The following is a 21,201-nucleotide window of genomic DNA, read 5'->3' on the forward strand; positions in this document are numbered from 1 at the left end:
ATTTATATAAAATACAATTTATATTTAGATTTATTATAATTATTTATATTTATTATTATAATATCTTTCAGGTATTGGAATGTAATATTAGTAAACTAATTTAATGCAATCTAATGTTGCAGAAAATATAATATGTAATATAATAATAAAATATAATAAAAAACTAAATTTTATAAGTTTTATTTAATAAAGTTATCTTTATAATAATATTATTGAATATGTTTTACATTAAATTATATTATTATTAATTATATTAAAAAATATTAATTCTAATTATATAACCTATAAAAATTTCCAAATTCTTATTTGTATTTATTATACGCTAAATTATTTATTAAATGTTGCATTATTTTGTTTTTGATACAAGCTTATACTATTATAATAATATGTTAACAATTATTAATGTATTATTTTCATGAAAAAGAAAATATATATATTTTAATCAATTTAAAAATTTTAATTTAACCTCTACTAAATCAACTTAAATCATAGTATATCATCTATAATTAAAAATATTTTGTGGTAAATGTAATAATTTCTTCGTTACGTATGTCCAATGCAAATTCAATAAAAGATTATTTTTTTATTTATACAATTTATTTTAAATATTATAATTCAAATGTTAATAACATTTGATTCTTATTTATCATATAATTTCACATTTTATTTTACTCAATAAATATTAAAACATAATTAGCATAGTAAAATATTTAAATTGAGATATATATATATATATATATATAGATATGTACAACTCTGACCCTTTCAAATGGATTATCTTCGACTATTATCTAACAAGATATTCTCCAAGGATACGCCTACTTTCAAATCAATTTAAAAATAAATAACCATCAATACGCAGTTTCATAGATAAAATTTCATTTTATTGTTCGCTTTTAATTTCATTTAAATTGACTGTGGTTTTACATTACAAATACGTGAGAATTAGCCTTCAGAAATTCTGCATACCGGAATGAAATCATTTTTGAACATATATTGTTCACATAAATCGATGTTACTATGAATTGACGCTTAGCAAACCATGATACAGCAAGCACGTGCTTTGTGAAAATACAAGTTTCTGTATCTGTATACTTATAACCTAGATACATGAACAATATTTTGGGAGAATAATATTTCGATGAAGTGAAATAGAATTAATTGATTCTATAGTAGGATTAAAGTACGTCTTTTTGAAACATAGTGGTTAGACGCATTTTCGCATTACAATGTATCAGAAGTTAAGTTTTGAAGTCGAATATCTTACTGAGCAACATCTTACCGGCTTCGAGACTTATAAAGTAAGTTTCTTATATGAATAATTATCTTCACTTTTTTAATATTTTACAATTTTGATTTTCTACAATTAAAATTCTTATAAATTACTTCTTAAATCTAATAAAATATTTAATAAGATTTTTTTAGAAATTATAAATTTATTTTTATTATATTTTATAAAATTATATGTTAATTATTGAAGAAATTGTATTATTATAATTATTTATTATAATTTGAAGATTATTATTTAATTGATTTATTTACACTACTAAAATTTTAATTATAAATGTTTGTTTTAATTAATTGAATTATTTTAATTATTAATTACTAATTGTTTCATAATAAATATATAAATGATATATGTTATAATTACATAAAGTTCATTTATACATTAAACTTATAATCTAAAAATATTTAGATTTTTATTTTTATTTTTAAATTTCAGATTTATTTTATTTTAAGAATTACAATATTAAGGATAATTGATTTAAAAAAAGATTTAAAAATCTATGAATTTTATTATAATTAATTAATTTTTATATTTTCAGTATAGCTCAGTGGATACAAGTCCTCTTAGTGTATACATTATGCATCCATTTTGGAATAAAGTAGTTCATGTATGTTTTCTATTAAAATTTATTTTTACAATTAATTTTTTTACAATTAATTAAATTGATTTAAAATTCTTTTTCAGTACTGTCCAAAATGGGTTGCTCCAAATGTATTAACTTTCTTTGGATTTCTTTTTACTGTGTTCAACTTTACATTATTTGCATTTTATGATTATTATTTATATGCATCAAGTGATGATAAATTACAATATCCCCCTATACCAAGATGGGTCTTTGCCTTAGGTGCATTCAATGTATTTATGGCATATACTCTTGGTAAGTATAATTTCATTCTTAATTTACTTATAAAATAATTATACTTAATATAATGCAGATGGTATTGATGGCAAACAAGCACGACGTACACAGACATCTGGACCTTTAGGAGAATTATTTGATCACGGATTAGACAGTTGGACAACAATGCTTATTAGTGTTTGTATGTTTTCTGTCTTTGGACGGACAGATTTTAGTGTATCACCATTAAGAATGTATTTCATCTTATGGAATGTGTTTATCAGTTTCTATTTGACTCATTGGGAAAAGTATAATACAGGGGTATTATTCCTTCCTTGGGGATATGACCTATCTATGGTAGTAAGTTTCTATTTTAAAATATTTGGCAAATTACTAATAGACATAAATAAAATAACAATAATTTATGATTATCTTAATTTTTAGGGTACTATTATTGTTTTTATCATATCTAGTATAGGTGGACATAGAACTTGGAAAATTGTTTTTCCTGGTGGTATACCAGTGGGAGTAATGTTTGAAATATTACTTTATGTTACTGCAATTGTATCTAGTTTACCTGTGGTTTTGTGGAATATATACAAGTCAGTGCAATTAAATTGATATAATTTATTTTTTATTCATGATTTCTGCTTAAAAAGTATTTTCAATTTTTAGATCATATAGAGATAAAACTGGTAAAATGCGAACATTTGTAGATGCTATAAGACCTTTATTGCCTTTAGCAGTACTCTTTATGATTTCAACAATTTGGATAGTCCATTCACCTAGTAATATCATAGAAAAAGATCCCAGAATAATTTTTTTAGCAATTGGAACTATTTTTTCAAATATATGTGTAAGAGAAAGATATCAGATTTATACAATTAATACAAAATTATTTTATTAATAAAAAATTAATGCTTTTTAAAATTTACAGTGTCGTTTAATTGTATCACAAATGAGCAATACTAGATGTGAACTATTATCATGGATATTACTACCTATAGCAGTTGCAGCAATATTTTCATTTATCTTACCTAATATAGACTTAGTGTTTACATATATTCTTGCTATTATAGCTTTATTAGCACATATTCATTATGGAACATGTGTGGTAAGATTTATTTTAATATTTTAAACAAAATATTTGATTATTAATAATAAATTATTATTTCTTTAGGTACGTCAAATGTGTCGTCATTTTCGTATTTATACATTCCGTATTAAAGATCGTACAGACTGACTACTTGCTGACGATACATGTTAAAAACGAAGAAATATGAACAAACGGTCGGAAAGAGCTACGAATCAGTAAGTATAGAACAGAAAGAAATTTTGAAATTATGATTAATAAGAAAAAAATGCATTTTGATTATAAATATGCAAATATTTAACAGTAGATAGTAATAGTTTATTCAAATATGTAATCATCACTGATCATATTCAAAAGAAGAAGTACCTGTTATGTAATATTAATTATTCATTTGCAGAGATAAAACAATTTAATCTTATATTATTATGATATAATTACATAATTATTTCATGAATTTTTCTGTTCGTAACTCTGACTGTGCATAGAATATTTATTTTTGCACATGCGAAGCTTTCTAGCTTTGAATGCACATCGAATTCTTCGTTTTTAATATGTATTGTCTGAGAAATAAAATTATAAATCTAGCTTGCTCAATATTCTCATGAAATGAATATCTTCTCCATTGCAGAAATTTTTTTTATTTAAAATAATTATTAAAGGAAAAAGTTTTCGTAATATATGAAAACTGAGCAAGTTGGAATGATATACGGATGGATAATATGATAGAGATGAATAATATTGGTATATATCTATAATAAGATACATGAAAGAGATTATTTATTTTGAGTAAGAATGCATGTATATGTTATATTATACTTATAGTAATCAGTTTCCAATAATAAAATATTTTTGCAAATGTACAAAATTTCGTGTATTAACACACGAATCAATAAATTTTGAGCTAGATTAAAGAACTCGAGGATTAATGAAACTAATAAAAAAATATGCTTCATGTTTCTAAAATGAAATAAAAAAATATAAATTTTTAACGTGGAAAAAATATATAAAATCTATATTATAATCGGAAATATAAAATAATTTTTTTAACATAGGCATCATATAATAATTAATTCTTTTTTATTAATCTCGATTTATTACAATCAAATACATATTAATTTTAATTAAATTTTCACATGAAAAATATATTGACAAAATATATTACAATGCTGAGTAAAAGAATGTAAATTTCAATTATTATTTAAATTATTTTTTATTTCTATAAATGTTAATGGATTCAAAACATCAATTTAATCTAAATCAAGTAATATTTTCCACGTTTTAGAATCAATCATGAAAAAATTAATTTATTTAAAAATGTTTTAAAAAATTTATTTAAAAATATTTAAAAATTATTATAAATTTTAATTGATTTTATTTGATAATTATATTTGATTCCATTTAATGACTGCATCATAAAGTTTGAAATGATTATATGAATATTCAGTTAAATTTTTTATTTGTTAATTTAATATATTATTAATCCATTTCATATTATTAATAATTATAATTTTAAAAATACTCTGTAGAAAATATATTATATTTAAAAAAAAAAACAAATTTGCATTTGTTTGAAATCTTAGAAAGAGTTGAATGTTAAATAGTGGTAACAAATTTTTTGTAAATTTTAGTGTATGTATATAAATAGTTAAAAAAAAAATTAACATGAATGAATATGAAACTATTTCGAAATGCTAAATTTTTTAATTGAAATATTTATGAATACACTTGTATAAATAGTAATCTAAAAACTATGTAATCTATTTTAATTGAAGTATTCTTATATAACTTTATTCTTTAGATATTTAATTTTTTCTCATATGTAATAACATATTGTTTGTAAGTTTATATTGTTAATAATTCATCGAATATAATATGTATAATGTATTATTCTTTAAATCTTCGTTTTTGCCAAAGATAAAAACAATCATTTTACATAAATTATATTTTGTTTATTCCTAAAAGTTATATGTACATTTTATTTATATATTTTTAATCTATTGATAATATAATTAAAAACGCAAAATACAATTATATGTTTATTTTATTTGATAACTATAATTAAACTGTAACTATAAAATTATATATATGTAATTTAAATGAATGATCATTATATCATTATTAACTTCATTTTATGAATATAATAATTATAAAAAAGTATTTTATTCTTGAACCTAGAAATTAATTTAAATTAAGCAATGATAATAAACTTGACTTAAGACATTTTTGTTTTTAATTATTTATACAAATTTAAACTATAAATTAATATATTTAAAAAAAAAATGTTTTATAATAAATTTTAATAATATCTTAATAAATCTAAATGAACAAACATATTAGTAAAATATTAGTTCATCAAATTTTGGCAAATTTTAATAAGTTATTATTATTTAATTAATAAGAGTGAATTAATTTTTTATAATAAAAATTAAAAAATTTAAATCTATTATATGATTACAATTCTTGTCAAATCAAAGCATGTCAAAATTATGTAAGAGACATTATTTATTTTCCGATTGTAAATATTCTGCTTTTATTTTTTGTCGTTCTTCTGGTAAAGGAATATAGGGTTTTATATTTTTTATCTTTCGATAGTTTATTATCTTTGCCTAAAATACCAATAAAATATATAAAATATTTTTACAACGTGATAATTATATTTAATAATACATATACAATTACCCAAAATTTTTTGCAGATTTTATAATTTTCAACATATAATAAACATTTATTATAATCATATTTATTTTTTTCTAAACATTTTGCAGTAAAATTATATTCCTAAAAAAAATAAAATATATAATAAAACAAATTATATATATATATATTTTTAAGGTTAAATAATAATTTATTAATGAATTTTTAAGTTAAAAAAAATTAAAAATTATTAAATTATTTATGTATATTTATTTATTTTTTTATAAATTAATTTCTAAAATTTAATATTAAAATTAACTTTTTTATTTTAAATATTTTTAGTAGATAAAAGTAAAAATCATATAACCTTAAAAGATTAAATAATATTACCTCTAAACAAGGATTGATTAAATTTGGATCCTGTGTGAGTTTTTTTCGTAATTCAGATACTATTTTTTTGTCACTAATATTTGAAGTACTCATTATATTTTCTATTTTTTTCCCATTATATTATCTAATAATAAATTGGATTATACAACCATTCACTTATGATTTTGATAAACTTTTTCAAAAAACCTAACTAAATTTAAATATTTTTAAAATTAAAAACTTTAAATAATATAATTTTTTTTAATTAAAAATTTGTAATTTAATTTCATTTACATTTAAATTTTCATAGAATTGAAATTAAAAATAAAGATTTAAATAACTATGAATTTAAAATTTTATATATATATATATATACATATTTCTTTTTTTATTAATCACATATATACATATTATTACAAATAAAATTATATAACGAATATAATATTATAAATAAATTTTTGCAATTATACTGAATTCCAATAATTTCCTTAAAATTTTTTAATTACGAAAATATCTAAGGATGATTAAAATATTTTATTTTATTTGTTTTTAAAACTTTAAACAAACAAATAGCCACCATTTTTAAAAATAAACTTACTTTAAAAATATGTGATTAATTCGAACTCTATAATTTTCGATACTTTTAAGAGGCGACAAAATTTATTATTTTAAAAATATATTTATTTTTCAATATTTATAAAATAAAAATCATTATCAAAATCATCATTTTAATTATTTTTTAAGATTTTGTAAGATTGGAAGGCTAAAACTATAATAATATAATAAAATAGAGGATAGCAAAATTTTCTAGCTGTTTTTTTTTGCAATTGTCATTTTCTCTGTTTTTCTTTTATGATTTTATGATTCAGTGAAGATTAATGAAGTTTTAAATTTTGAAAAGTATATAATATAAAACTAAATATGTAAAAATAATGGAATTGTATATGATTAAATTACAATACTTTTTATTTCAAATACTTATAAATCATGATAATGTATTTCTTTTATAATTGAGCATCAAACTAATCAGTTTATACTTTCTACACAAAAATAAAAAAAAAAATGTGTTCTACTTTGAAATTTACATTATTTTTCAGAAACTGTTTATTTTTACATTATTTTTCACATTTCGTTTGTTAAATTTCTTGAATTTTAAAGATAAAAAAAAGTGCGTAGGATAATAATATTAATTACAGGTACAGAAACACTATACTGAAAAAAGTATAGTGCGCTATTTGTGTTGAATGAATTAAATATCACCAAGTTGCAGCTAAAAAAATAATATTTTAAATTTTATATGTAAAATATATATATATTTTTTAAAAAATATAAAAAAATATCATTTAAATGTTAGATTAACTAACCAATTTATGTATTTTCAAAATTCTGTTGTACTTTTTGCCATTTTGCTACCATACTAGACACTTCTTTATGTTTCTTACTAATACCGATTCTTGTCTGAAATAATAATAAAATATTATTTTTTTTCTTAATTAATAATTTATGAAATTTATAATTCTATTTTTTTTTGTTATATTTTACCCTTTTTCTTTTTTTTTCTTTTATAGTAGTTTCAAAAGGAATAGATTCTTGTTCTGTTTCCATTTTTACTTCTTCTATTGATAAAGAAGATACTTCCACTGGATTTTCTTGTCTTTGAGAAATTTTTTCTGCTTCAACATTTTCTATGCGTGCAATATCATTATAAAATGAATCTAAAGCAGATACAAGAGATTCCTTTGCTGTTTTAACTGGCGGTTTTTCAATAACTTTATGATTTGTATATATTGGAGTATAGTCAGGTATTAATTGAATTGCAGGCTGCACACTATGTTTATGTGGAAGTACTAAGGCCGCTGGCTATTTGACAAATATAAAAAATTAATTGTAGAACTTACTGATTAAAAGTTACTATATATTATATATATACTATATATATATATATACTATTTAATAACATACAGCATGCAAATGTTGATGATATGTTGGATATTGAAGATAATGTTCTTGTACTATTGCCGCTGGATGACTTAGAATAGAAACTGTTGGATCTCTTGCAGTTGTATCATAAAGAGCACTACCTGGTGGTTGCACAGCACTATATATAATTCTTTTTAATGCTGTTGCAGATATTTCGTAAGGTGCTTCGGTTAAATCTACTCCTGGCGGCAGAGGTTCCGCGCTAGTTACATTTACAAGATTAGAAGGTTGAGGTGATAATAAGGCAGATGATAATGCAGTAGAATTTTCCAACTGCTTTATTTCTGTAATTGCTGTTCTCTCTAAAGAAGAAAATATATTAAATTAGATTTAAAATTCTATGTAAAAAGAAAAATTTATGCAAAGATTTACCTTCTCCCAAATGTTTTTTGTCATTTAAATTTTCATTGCATTTATCTTGTTTTCTCTTATCTCTTTTTAAATCTTCCGCATAAATTCTTGGCGGCGGAGGTGGGCTTGGATTTGAAATTTGAGGTGGAGGTGGAGCTTCTATGTCATTGTTCCTTAGAATTGTCATATCTTCAGCTATCTCACCACTCTCCTGTGATTCCTTTGGCTTTGATCTCAATCCATCTTCTTCTATTGGTAAATATAAATACATATGAAGGAAATATATTATACAAGTCATTTATAATAATAATTTCATTATACCAGGTATAATAATTTCTTCTTGTTCCATTGGAGGAGGTGTGGAACAAATTTCCATTTCTTCAGCTCCACCGGCGATGCTTGTATCTGGATAGGTCCATTGTGTAATTCCAGTGGTAGTGTTCTGGTAATAATATCGCTTATGCGACCTGGAAAAAAGCCCGCAAAAATATATAATACAATGATAGATAAAAAAGGTTTATTTGAATACATTTTTTTACATTAACAAACATTAGAGAGACGTTACTCCATGAAAGGAACGTTCTCCTTGAGTTCTGAAGCAATTTATTAGCTAGAAAACAATCAGTTAATACTCCTACCTGCAACTCGGCGTGCCATTAAGTCAGCGAGGCCCTTTTATTACAAAAGGATTAAGTGTTACTTAGCAGTTACATAGAAGCCGCTGTCTTCCGCAACACGAACATTGAGAATTACGTCGACAACGTCTGCGTTACGCTAGCGAAATATTAAGTGAATTGATTATGTGTGTAATTAAAGGCGCAAAGGCCAGAAAATGATTTTCGAAGATATACGATGATGTGCACTTGTTGAGAAACTAAGGGAAACGTCTTTGAATCGCCACATTTAAACAAATTGTTAGACATGATGGAATGTATTTTTTTGAACAAGAAACAAATGACGTATATATGTGACATTAAAAATATGTACATAGAATGTAATATAAGAAAAAAGTAATTTCTTATAACATATATGTTACGATTGTCTACAAGTATTGTTATTTTAATACACGACTAACAACTTTGGTATTCCTTGAGTTATTCCAATTACTCGACTTTCGGCGAATATAATTTCTTGAGATTTTGAGTTTCTTCATGAGGTTTCATCCAAGAAGAACTTGAGTTAACTTGATGTGAACTTCTTTTAACACTTAATATTTCCTTCCAGCAATGATCTTCCCTGTTTTCATCTATTCCCTTAAGATAGTAAGTAGCTTTTTTAAGTTATATAATTTATGTTTTTTTTTCAATGTTTTAAAAATTCCATGATTATATTTTTAATGAATTATTTTATCCACTTGTATTGTTTGATGCAGTTTCTGTTTCTTCATTTAGCCGAAATAAGTTTTCTTTTGTTACTTTAAAATTTTGTTTCTTGACATATTTAAATATATTAGATATTATAATCTTCATGTTTTAAATCACTAACAGTTTATTAATTTTTCCATACATTTTTGTTCATCGGATATTTCAGATAATAATACACATATGGTCTTTAAGGCTCCACTCTGAACACAGACCTATCTTTTTATTATTATTTATGATAACGCGGTATCTTTCGCACATTTATGTAATTTATGTATTTCAATGAATTTAGATTTGATTTAAATATTTTTTTCTAAAGGATATAAGTAAAATTAATGATCCTAAAAACTTTGTAAGAAATTTTGTAAAGTTTCATTCTGAAATTGATAAAATCAAATTGATTAAGTTTCTGTTTTCTTATTAAAAACATAAAAATTTTCTATTTAATTTTTTAAACATTACATTTTAAACATACATTATAAGAAATTTAAAGCAAAAGAAATGGATATGTATTTTTTCCAAATTCAAAATATAATTTTATGAAGAAAATTAATTCGAAATAAAAGTTTTAATCATTCGTTTTCACCATTTAATATCTCACTGTAACGATACGTGCGAAAATTATATGACTTGAAAATTTTTAAAATAATGACGTGTATAACATACATGATGTCTTGTATGTCTTGGTACGATTCATGTTTATTTATATGAAATAATACACAAATTTTAGATGGTATACTATACCTATCCCACTGACATAGCCATCCAGATGGTGCTGCATCTTGTTCCAAGCGTTCCAATTCGTGACTGGTGTCACACAACCATTTTCGCAAATAATTCTTTTCTAAACAACCTGCCTCCCATGCAACAAACAATGTCTGAAATACAATATACGATATTTTTATTTATTTATAATGAAATTATAATTATATAATGAAATATTGAAATAAGAATTTTATTTACTTGTAATTGAATAGACATTAACTGAACTGGCAATACATCTGGTTTTCCTTCCGATAAAAATTTCAATTTCTCAAGTATGATTTGTGATAATAGATTAACTTCTTCTTCATTTTCTTTAGATTCATTATTTGATTCTGAATTATTCATTTCTTCTTCGATATTCAATTCATTTTTGAAATTTGAAATATTTTCTTCTACATTTTCAATTACAGAATTAGATTCTTCTTGTTGACCAATTCGAACTTCATTAAAATGTTCATCAGAAGAATTTATTTCTTCGCGTTGTATGTCTCCTTCCGATTTACTTGCTTCATTATTATCATTTATTTTTATTTTTGTAGATGGAACTGAAAAAAATTTATTACATTTGAATTTAATTTTTTTAATAACTCTTATTAATTTATAAAATATTTTTACCATCAAATGCAATCCGTTTTTTTCTTTGAAAATATTTATTTCGATTGTGCAAATTATCGATAAATTTGTTTCCTTTTTGTATATCTTCTTCTGATTTAGTTCCGGAATCGTCTCTACATTCCAATTTTTCCAAAATGTCTTCGTTATTTTGTTCTAGTATATTTTTTCTTTCAATATTAATATCATCATTATTATTTATTGTTTGATCATCAAGTGTACTTTTATGTGATGATACATTTTCTGTGATTTCATCAATTTGTGGAATTGGAAATAGAGCTTTCTTTTCTTGTTTAACTTCTTCTTCAACATCTGAATCTTCATCATAACCAGGTACCAAAGAAATGCGAAAATCTACATCAGAATTAACATTATGTTTGCTATTTTTTTTTGTTATAGATTTTATAATAAATCGACTATCATTAAGATTATCCACACATTCATTTATTCTTTGAACTACATTTTGTTGTTTAGTTTGGTTTTTTAAGTATTTCATTTCTGTTCCTTCAATTGATTTCAAATCTAATAATTCTGTTACTGATTCTTCTACATTGTCTTTTTCTTCATATTTATGATTTATATTTTGAGAAATTAATTGTGATTGCATTAAAGGAAGTGACAAAGAATATTTTTCATTGCATTTTAATTTTACTACTGAATCTATATTCTTTGATTCAACTATAGAAGATGTATTATTTTTTAATAAATTGTCATCAGTTGTATCTGAATCACTTTCATCACTCCCATAAGATGTAATCATTTCTATCTTCCTAAATCATTAAATTTTTTTCTAAGAAATTTATTGAATTAATTATAACAAAATATTAATATTTTAACTCTATACCCATCATCAGAATCGTTATCCATGGTATCAGATGTATTTGCAGTATCTTGATCAATTTGAAATTCTTGCTTTTGGAAAGTTTCATTGCAAATATATCTATTACGATTTCGAGCTACTACTTCTCTTGGTATCATACCTTCTGGTATATTTTCATGAGGTTGTTGGTCTAAAAAGATTATATATAATAGAAATATATACTATAAATTATATATTAAATATTAAGTATATCTTTATACATTGAAAAATTATACATTGAAAAATTTAATTACATGTAATAGATGAAAAATCAACCCAATGAGATTCTTGCATTGGTTGTGATTTTATAACAGAACTTGTTTTAACATTATTTTTTAAATATCGCAATTCATCTGGCATTTCCCATGTTACTTCATTAGTTTCAATATGCCAATAGTAAGGATAACCTGAAGATTCATCTAAACATTCACGCCACACTAAAAATATATTTATTAATAAAATATTGTAAAAATTTTAATTTGAATTTAAAAATGAATTTAATAAAATTTTACTGAATGCTTGTTGCTTTATATGGTGTGATAAGTGTATATTAGAATTTGTTGTTAAGGCAACATTATTAGATTCCTTTGAAAGTGATTGCTTAGGCGCAATCAATTGAATTTCCTATAAAATTCCAAATATTTAATTTTTTTTACAATCAATATTTAATTTATTTTATATTTTTTCACACATATTCTTTAAAAAATTATAATTCCAAAAGATTTTACTTACTTTAAAAAAATTATTAACCTGATCATCTAATTTATAATCTTTCTTAGAATCTTCAGTATCACTATCTGAATTATAGTGACAAAGTAAATTTGCCAATGGATTAACAGGTACATTTTGTCCTTGATAATCATTATTTATATGTTTGCGTTTATCTAAAAAATATAGTAATAAGATATTATATAAAATTTCGATTTGTATCTATAAATTTTTACTGAAAATTTATTTTTTTTAAATTATATTTTATATAATTTTTTAATAATAAATAAATAAAAATATCTATTTAATAATAAAAATTTTTTAAATATTATATATCTTTACTTTGTATATATTCTTCATGAGAACCAGATTGAGATTGATTAAGTTCTAAAACAGGTCTTCTTTGACGTCGCTTCATAATAAAACATAAATTATGTTACAGACAATAAAAATATCTGCAAAAATAAAAATTCAATAATTATATTAAAAAAATGTCTGATTTCCGATAATTTGATTATTTAATACAAAACTAATCGCTAATTTTACGTACATATAAAAGAAAAATATATTTTTTTATAAATAATGAAATTCATTCATAACCTCAAAATGTAGGCTTACATGTTTAAATAATTGTAAAGTTAAAGAGAAAGAAAAATTGAATAATTTGATGAATCACAAAGAATATAAAAATCCAATATCATACACTTTATACATTTCCACAAAAATTTCTAAAAATTTTAGACATTGCAACATTGAGGTTATGTGTTAAACTATATGATAAGTCTGTAGGTAAGTTATACTCCCCTCTACAGCGCAATTGATCACTAAATCATCTTTTACTAGTTTAACAAACTACAAAACTATTTAATCACGGAAAGCGCCATTTAAAATATTTTTTAATCTATATTAATCTAAAACACAGTAATAAGAAATTTAAAATTATCCATCGTTTCTATATAGAATTATTGAAATAATATTATTAAAAAAAAATAAACTTTTATATTTATAAATAATTATTATACTGCTAATAATCATTCTATAAAATTACAAAGGAAAGAAAAATTAAAAAAAAAAATTAAATCTTTGTGTTTAAGAAATGAGATCACAAAGTATCACTTATAACATATTTATTTATAATATTTTATTATTATATTCCTTACTGTAAACATATATTTATATTATATGGCAGCATAGTAATATGATGTTATATAATATGTAAGGTGACTGACAGAACGATTTATATTTTTAATTTTGTTCTCTGGTCAAAAACCAACACCGTAATCATATTATTTTTTATTCTTGTTCATTCATGCACACAACGCGCGCGCGCACACACAGCACATTATTTATATTAACGTGATTCCAGCTTTGTATTACATGCATCTAGGACTTGTCTTTTCTTTGACTAATTCATATCCGTTGTACTTCCTCGATCGAATCAATCGACACTGGAATTTCAAATCGCATATTTGTAACTCGAAAAAATCATATTCTACAATTTTCTAATCCTCGTTCATACTTTTTTGTTTTTATTTCAATTTTAATTATCAGGCTAATAAATGCGTCGCAGTGCGCGCATGCACTGATCTCAAGTGCAAACCGGCACGATTTAGTTGATATTGCAAAGATATCTACATATTTATATGCAGCCATGCAGTTCATTTACTATGTTTGAATATTATCTCATAATTACATATTCGGCTAGTTAAAATATTAATATACAATATAATATATACTATACATCATTCACAGGATCAAATCATCTGAAACAAAGTAAATGACGTGCTATAAATTAAATATTAAGTAATAAAATATTAGCCTTATTGATTCATATAAATTTAAAATATTCATTGAACATCAACTTTATCTACAAGTATTGATTATTTTTTGAAAATGGATTCTATTTAACAATTTTTATTTCAACAATTTATGTTCTTTGTTTTGATGTTTATGTTAATCTTAATGTAATTAACAATGAATAATTTTGTGAATGAATTAATGTGTGAAAAAAATAGCTTTCTATTTTATATAAAAATTGTTGACCCTGATTTCCCTAGATTTTGATCATGTGACTTTATTTCTGGTGATTTGATTCAATGAATGTGTAATAACGATAATATAACATTATTTATTATGCTTTGCAACTTAGAAAAATAGCCCTGGTTAAACATGGCCGCGTCTCGTGAAACTTCTAAGATTATTTTTAAGTATTATAGAAAACATAAAATTTAGAAATATTATTTGTAAATTTTAAAAGATCGATATTAATTTTTCTAGAGAATTTATATTTTTTAGATTATTAATTTTGTCTAATAATTATACCAATTTATATATATATTATTTCTATTTAATAAATAGATATTTATTCTATTTTTTGAATCATTCAATTTCCTAAAATAATTCTATAAAATAATTACATCTATATATAAATTTCTAATATAAAAAAAATAATATAAAATATTTAATTAAAATCCATATTTAATTTTTATTATTTTTTTTAATTCCACAATTAATATAAATTTTTATTAAATATTGAATATAAAATATTAGACAATTTAATATTAAGATTTAATTATAATTAATTAGAAAAACAGGAAATATTAATTTTCTTTTAAATTGTGGAAAAGATTTCCTAGATATTTTACTATAAACTCTATTAAACTTTTGAATTATTTTCCAGAAGCAATGCATTTTCCAATACATTTTGATAAATAAGAAACTATAACATTTTTGACAAACAAAACAATATTGGGTTATTATAGATATTTAACAAATTTATCAGTGATGCTGTTTTTTTAATAAGTTAATTGTTTATTTTTACTTTTTAGCAACTAAATGAGTTTAGCAAGAGCACGCGATGCGGTCACGGTACAATAAAATCTATAAAAATTATCAACGAAACAACGGTAATACTATCTCTTTGAAATAGTCATGTTCTACGATATGTCTACGGTTGATTTATAATTCGACTGACAATCACATATATTCTTTCGATTCTTTCTTTTGAATTTATATAGACTTAACATTGTCTAAGTTATCATCAAAATATGATGATATTAGAATCTTATTTTTTATGATTTTTTTTTTTATTATTATTTGCATGAGACTCATCGATTCACTATCAAGCATCACATTTAGTACATTGACTGCCAATCTATTATCAAGTAAAAATAATGATCATAATAAAAAATATACGCTGAAAATTTTTAGAATCGATAATTCTATTTTTAGTAATTATTTATGTCACTAAGAATAATAATGATTTATATTGTTATATCATACGTTTTAGTTTCAAATTTATCAATTGTTATTTTTTTTTTCATGTTATTATCGATTATGTTGGCAGATTACATATTAAAATTAAATGAAAATAAAACATAATTTCTAATTTCCGGTTAATTACTAATTAAGCTTTCACACTCGAATCAATTTTTATTTACTTATTTACTTAATATAGATATTCATGTTTATTCATAGTAATATTTGATATCTTAAAGAATTCCCAGTATCTATCATTTTTCTTTAGATAAATTTTAGTTTATATTACAAAACTTAAAAAGAAAATCTGAGTGATCACTTATAAATGAGTATTCGAATGTAAAAGCTCAATATTTTTTCTTGATCCTATTATTGATAATCATTTCAATTTTTAATCAATTATCATTTCAATGAACATCGGTCATCAAGATCAACATTATCACAACACAAATAATTTTTTTCATAAACAATAGAAAATCTTGGCCAAACACGCAGGATGAAAACATGCCTTAAAATATATTATTATTATTATTGTTATTATTATTATTACTTTTATTATTATTATTATTATTGTTGTTGTTATTGTTATTGTTATTATTATTATTATAATAGCAATTCAAACGCACATCTTTATTTATTTTTTATATTATCATTATTGATATTATTATTAATATTATTATTATTATCATTATTTTTATTATTATAATTATTATTTATTTATGACATAAAAAAGTCAGTCCTCAAAAGCGGAAATTCTCTTATATCCGTTGTGTTTGGCTTGCTAGTTCATAAATTTACAGTTATATGCTGATACTGAATGTAATATACAACGAAACAAATCGTTTACTTATTTCATAGTGATTTTTCATTTTGTCCCTATTTTTTATCGCGAGAATGTTCGTTACGATGCAGACCTTAAAGCAAACTCAAATGAATACTCATGACGCGAAAATAGCGAAGAATATATTTATACTTTCTAAGTATAAAAAATTCTCATAATTAATATAAACTATTATATTGCAAGAAATTCTATTTGGTTTTGATGTTGTTTCACATATTATTCACGTATTATATTTTTACTGATATTTTTACTGATTGCATTCGGCTTTATCAAGCTTTATCATGAAAAAAAAACATTTGACATATTACATTTTTAATCTAAAAAAAATATTTTTAAAAATATTTTTTTAATATATATATATTAAAAGTACAAATTAATTCGTAGTTTTCACGATTAATTAATTAAATAATTTTATCTTAAATTCAAGTCTTATATCCGCTATATTTAGATTTTTGAAAATCATTGAATTTTAAAAATTTCTATCATTAGCAAAACAAAATCTAAATTAATAATATTAATAACATAATCTTAAATAATAGTATTAAATATAATACTATCACATTTAACATATAATTTTGTTTGGTAAACGACATATTAAATTATAAATGATATTACTACATTACAATGCCAGAAATTTTCCTAATCTAAATATATAGAAATTAAATTAAATTATATTTTATTTTTTTGTAAATTTGTAAATAATTTTATAAATAAGTATTAAATTTATGAAAAAAAAGATCACGAATTAATTTGTACATCTGATGAATCTTTTATTGAAAATGGTTAGATTTATATTTTATTTTTTTATCATTATATTTATCAAATCAAGTCGCCAGAAATAAATATATCAAATCATATGACAAATGATTTCAATTATGATTTCAATTAATGATTATATATTTTATGCTATCGCGATTGGTGAATTTTATAAATATTTATCTTAAAAACAATTTATGTTTTTTTTTATTATATTACATATACTTTACTACAAATCATTTTGCAAATAAGTTACGAAAAAAATAAATTTTTTATTTTATATCTTAGAATTGTAAAGCCGATTTTGATTCCCCTAAATTTTGATCATATGGTTTTGTTTATATTCAATTCGACTTGGCGAACATAGTATAATTTCAAGTAAGATCTTCAAGTATTAGAAAAATATCTTTAGAAAAAATAAAAGTTTAGAAAAAAGCCGAATGCATTTACAATTGACATTGTCACATTCAAAACATCCGCTACCAATATCCATCAATTATTTTTCTATATAATTCATATTTTTATCAATGTTTTTTTTTCTCATAGTTGATTTTTTTCTGGTTTGCATGAGTGTCAATGCATTTTTAATATAAACGTACCGCGACGCACATTTACAAATTGTTATACTGACACGCTACTATATATTCTTTAATATAATATTTATATATCTATATCTACTTGCCTAGTATAGCAATCAACGATAGTTGTTTCTTCCCTCCGTTATATATATATATTTTATATATATATATATATATATATATATATATATATATATATGTAGAATCTACGTTTTAATCTTTCTCTTTCTTTTATTGATTCATTCATATTTTTACGCACGCACGCACGCACGCACGCACACACACACACACACACACACACACACGCCCGCACGCACGCACACACATACATACACATATACACACGCATTTTTATGAATCATTCAATAGTTTCAATCAATTCTTGGAATCTAAATTCGAATCAATCGATTTATTTTATTATATACTTCTAAATTGCGTTTTTTTTATTTTTTTTTTTCCTTAGCTAATGCAAATACTGATATAACAGCCATCTCTCATTTGTTCGTATAACTGTCTTATCTTCTTTTTTTTTCTCATTTCGCATTATCTTTGCTAATTTCTCTCTCCTTTCTTTTAAAATTAATATTTATAATTTCTAGATTCTTGTTATCTATTATATCATTTATATCCTGAAATCATCTTAATCATTTTTCTCTCACTCGTATAATCTTTCATACTTTCATTCATTTTCTTTCAATCATTGCTTTTTTTATTCTTTTTATTATTTCGCTCTGTCACTCATCTTTTATTCTTCCACATAACAATACGATGCACTTGATTTTGTAAATATATTTATAGACTTAGAATTTTCAATTCTCTTGGCGATTTTAAATCGCCTGGCTTCTTCGTATCGTCATTTTGTCTTTTGTTTTATTCATTTCATACTTTCACATATACACTTATCTCTCATGCTTTTTATTTATTCCTATTATTCGATATATTCTATATCGTTTCTCAATCATTCTTCATAAATCTTAAAAGTATATTTTGGAGAAATTGATTGCATGTTGAATTACATTTAACAAGAACTTAAAGGCTAGGATTTAAAAAGCTTTCTTGAATTCTTGTTAACTGCATCGTTAAACCAATTTTTGATGAAATCAAATTGTAAATTGCAGTTTAGAATGGATTTAAAGTGTTGTTTATTATCGTTTTTTTCTAATGATAGAATATTCTATGAATAACATTAACTAACACGCAACAGATTTCTCCAATTAAAGTGTATGATACAACAAGTGAATTGCAATTATTCTTTCACATATATTTCACAGGCTCTTCCTTAAATAATTGTATTCTTGCATTTTCTCTTTTCATTTGACAATGATTGACAATGATATTATATATGAAAATTCAATGATCTAAGTACTGATTGTATATACACGTTTACATATAAAGACTTCTATGAAATATTAATTTATATAAATCATAATAAAAAACATTACAAAATTGTTGATTATTTTGGAATTACATAAAACCATCAGAAATATAATTTTATCTCAGTGTTCCACCCCTTCACACGTGATTCAGTTCATTATAATCTGAATATACTAATAATAATTAATACTCAACTTTTATTAGTATTCCTATTTTTTTTTTGTTTTATCAGTATTTTTTGCGTGAAATTCTTCGATAATTATCTTTCTAAATATTCATCAGTCATGATTATTGTCAAACAATTCGAAAGTAAGAATAGAAGTATTTTGATAAATGATAGTTAGAAAAAAATAAACCCTCATGTGAAAGGGTTAACAAATGTTTCATATTCATACCATAAAGTTTCTTTATATAAAAGTATTCAAGTTCACAAAAAATATTCGAAAAAAAGAAAAAAACAAAAGAAAAAAAAGAATCCGACTATTTATATTTTATAGCAGTAAATATTTTATAATAGTAAATATCAATTAATAGCACAATGATCGAAATAGATCAATTGGCTATGAAAATAATTTATTAATTAATAAATGAGAACGTATCATACATATTGATGTCATATGAAAATATGAGGTCATAAGATGGATATGTTGAGAAACTGAATTGAATGATTCAATGAGCTGTATTAGATCTTTTTCCTTCATTATCTCTTCATCATTAAGATTATCGATTAGTAATATTTTGCTTTAATACGAATTAAATACTATTAATTTCTTTTTAAAATAAAATAAAAAGAAATACGAAATGAAATTGAAAGTTTTCATGAAACAAATATAAAATCTCAACAAATATGTTATAAATATATAATAATATGTTATAAATTATTAATAATAATGTTAAATTTTTAAATATATTAAGACGTAAGAACATGAATTGTGATAATTAAGGGAATGGAAAAAAATTCAGGATACATATTAAATAGTGCTTTCTAGTTACATTTTTGAGAACTAGGTCGAAGTTGCATCTAAACCTAAAAAGCGTGTTACTCGTTTGTTTCGAAACGCGGTTCGTTTTCCTATCAAATATTAGAGGCCCTTTTTTCTTCTTCTTTTGTTTCAAATTTCTATTCATATAATTCTTTTTCTTTTTTTTTCTTATCATTTCTTTATCATTCCACTGAATTTTAAGAATTTCCTTCATAGGCCCATTTTTCTATTACAGAAACAAAGGATCTCTCTTTTTCTATATGATATGTAGGACGATGAAAGCTTTAGGATAAAATCTATGATCTAATTATGCCCCTGCTCGATGAAGGATGGAAACGATCAAGCGTAGAACAGCGTTGATTAGTTTTGTATTTAAATTTGTCAGATTTAGCGGGCCCTGTTTTAATGTGTTTTAATTCATTTTCTTCCAAACAGTTAAATAAAACATTACAAATAAAATTTCATTATTATTCTCTATATTAACTTAAAAAATATGGATTTTATTTTACTATTATTTAATTTTCATTCTAATAAGAATAAATTATTTTGAAAA

At 22.4% G+C, this 21,201-nt stretch overlaps 2 protein-coding genes across 9 annotated transcripts; one reads left to right on the top strand and one right to left on the bottom strand.

Annotated features, from left to right (window-relative positions):
* Positions 1-747: 747 nt before the first annotated feature.
* Positions 748-10,030, top strand: LOC108003138 (ethanolaminephosphotransferase 1). Of its 4 annotated transcripts, XR_009830757.1 has the most exons (11): positions 786-1,301; positions 1,827-1,895; positions 1,973-2,165; positions 2,224-2,486; positions 2,571-2,728; positions 2,802-2,982; positions 3,064-3,240; positions 3,307-3,437; positions 8,352-8,435; positions 8,698-8,808; positions 8,878-10,030. XR_009830757.1 is itself a non-coding variant. In XM_017065259.3 (8 exons), the coding sequence occupies exons 1-8, from the start codon at positions 1,230-1,232 to the stop codon at positions 3,367-3,369; spliced, it is 1,176 nt and encodes a 391-aa protein (XP_016920748.1). In that variant the 5' UTR covers positions 786-1,229; the 3' UTR covers positions 3,370-5,252. The 4 variants fall into 4 exon arrangements, 1 of the variants encoding a protein (XP_016920748.1); XR_009830755.1 differs by having other exon boundaries at positions 748-1,301; positions 8,352-8,808; XR_009830756.1 differs by lacking the exons at positions 8,352-8,435; positions 8,698-8,808; positions 8,878-10,030 and adding an exon at positions 3,617-5,252.
* LOC108003123 (uncharacterized) lies at positions 5,147-17,708 on the bottom strand. 5 transcript variants are annotated; one of them, XM_062077986.1, is made up of 19 exons: positions 14,019-17,708; positions 13,409-13,769; positions 13,201-13,313; positions 12,883-13,034; positions 12,663-12,774; positions 12,405-12,587; positions 12,136-12,301; positions 11,295-12,061; positions 10,878-11,224; positions 10,659-10,792; positions 8,875-9,020; positions 8,575-8,802; positions 8,185-8,504; positions 7,765-8,082; positions 7,587-7,680; positions 6,517-7,492; positions 6,244-6,433; positions 5,899-5,997; positions 5,147-5,825 (listed from the first exon to the last, which is right to left on the bottom strand). In XM_062077986.1, the coding sequence occupies exons 3-15, from the start codon at positions 13,274-13,276 to the stop codon at positions 7,591-7,593; spliced, it is 3,039 nt and encodes a 1,012-aa protein (XP_061933970.1). In that variant the 5' UTR covers positions 13,277-13,313; positions 13,409-13,769; positions 14,019-17,708; the 3' UTR covers positions 5,147-5,825; positions 5,899-5,997; positions 6,244-6,433; positions 6,517-7,492; positions 7,587-7,590. The 5 variants fall into 5 exon arrangements, with proteins under 5 accessions (XP_061933970.1, XP_016920736.1, XP_016920718.1 ...); XM_017065247.3 differs by having other exon boundaries at positions 6,244-7,492; positions 8,575-8,799; XM_017065229.3 differs by having other exon boundaries at positions 6,244-7,492.
* Positions 17,709-21,201: the final 3,493 nt, after the last annotated feature.

This window comes from Apis cerana, linkage group LG8 (assembly GCF_029169275.1).
Source record: "Apis cerana isolate GH-2021 linkage group LG8, AcerK_1.0, whole genome shotgun sequence".
In the NCBI taxonomy this organism is placed as follows: domain Eukaryota; kingdom Metazoa; phylum Arthropoda; class Insecta; order Hymenoptera; family Apidae; genus Apis; species Apis cerana.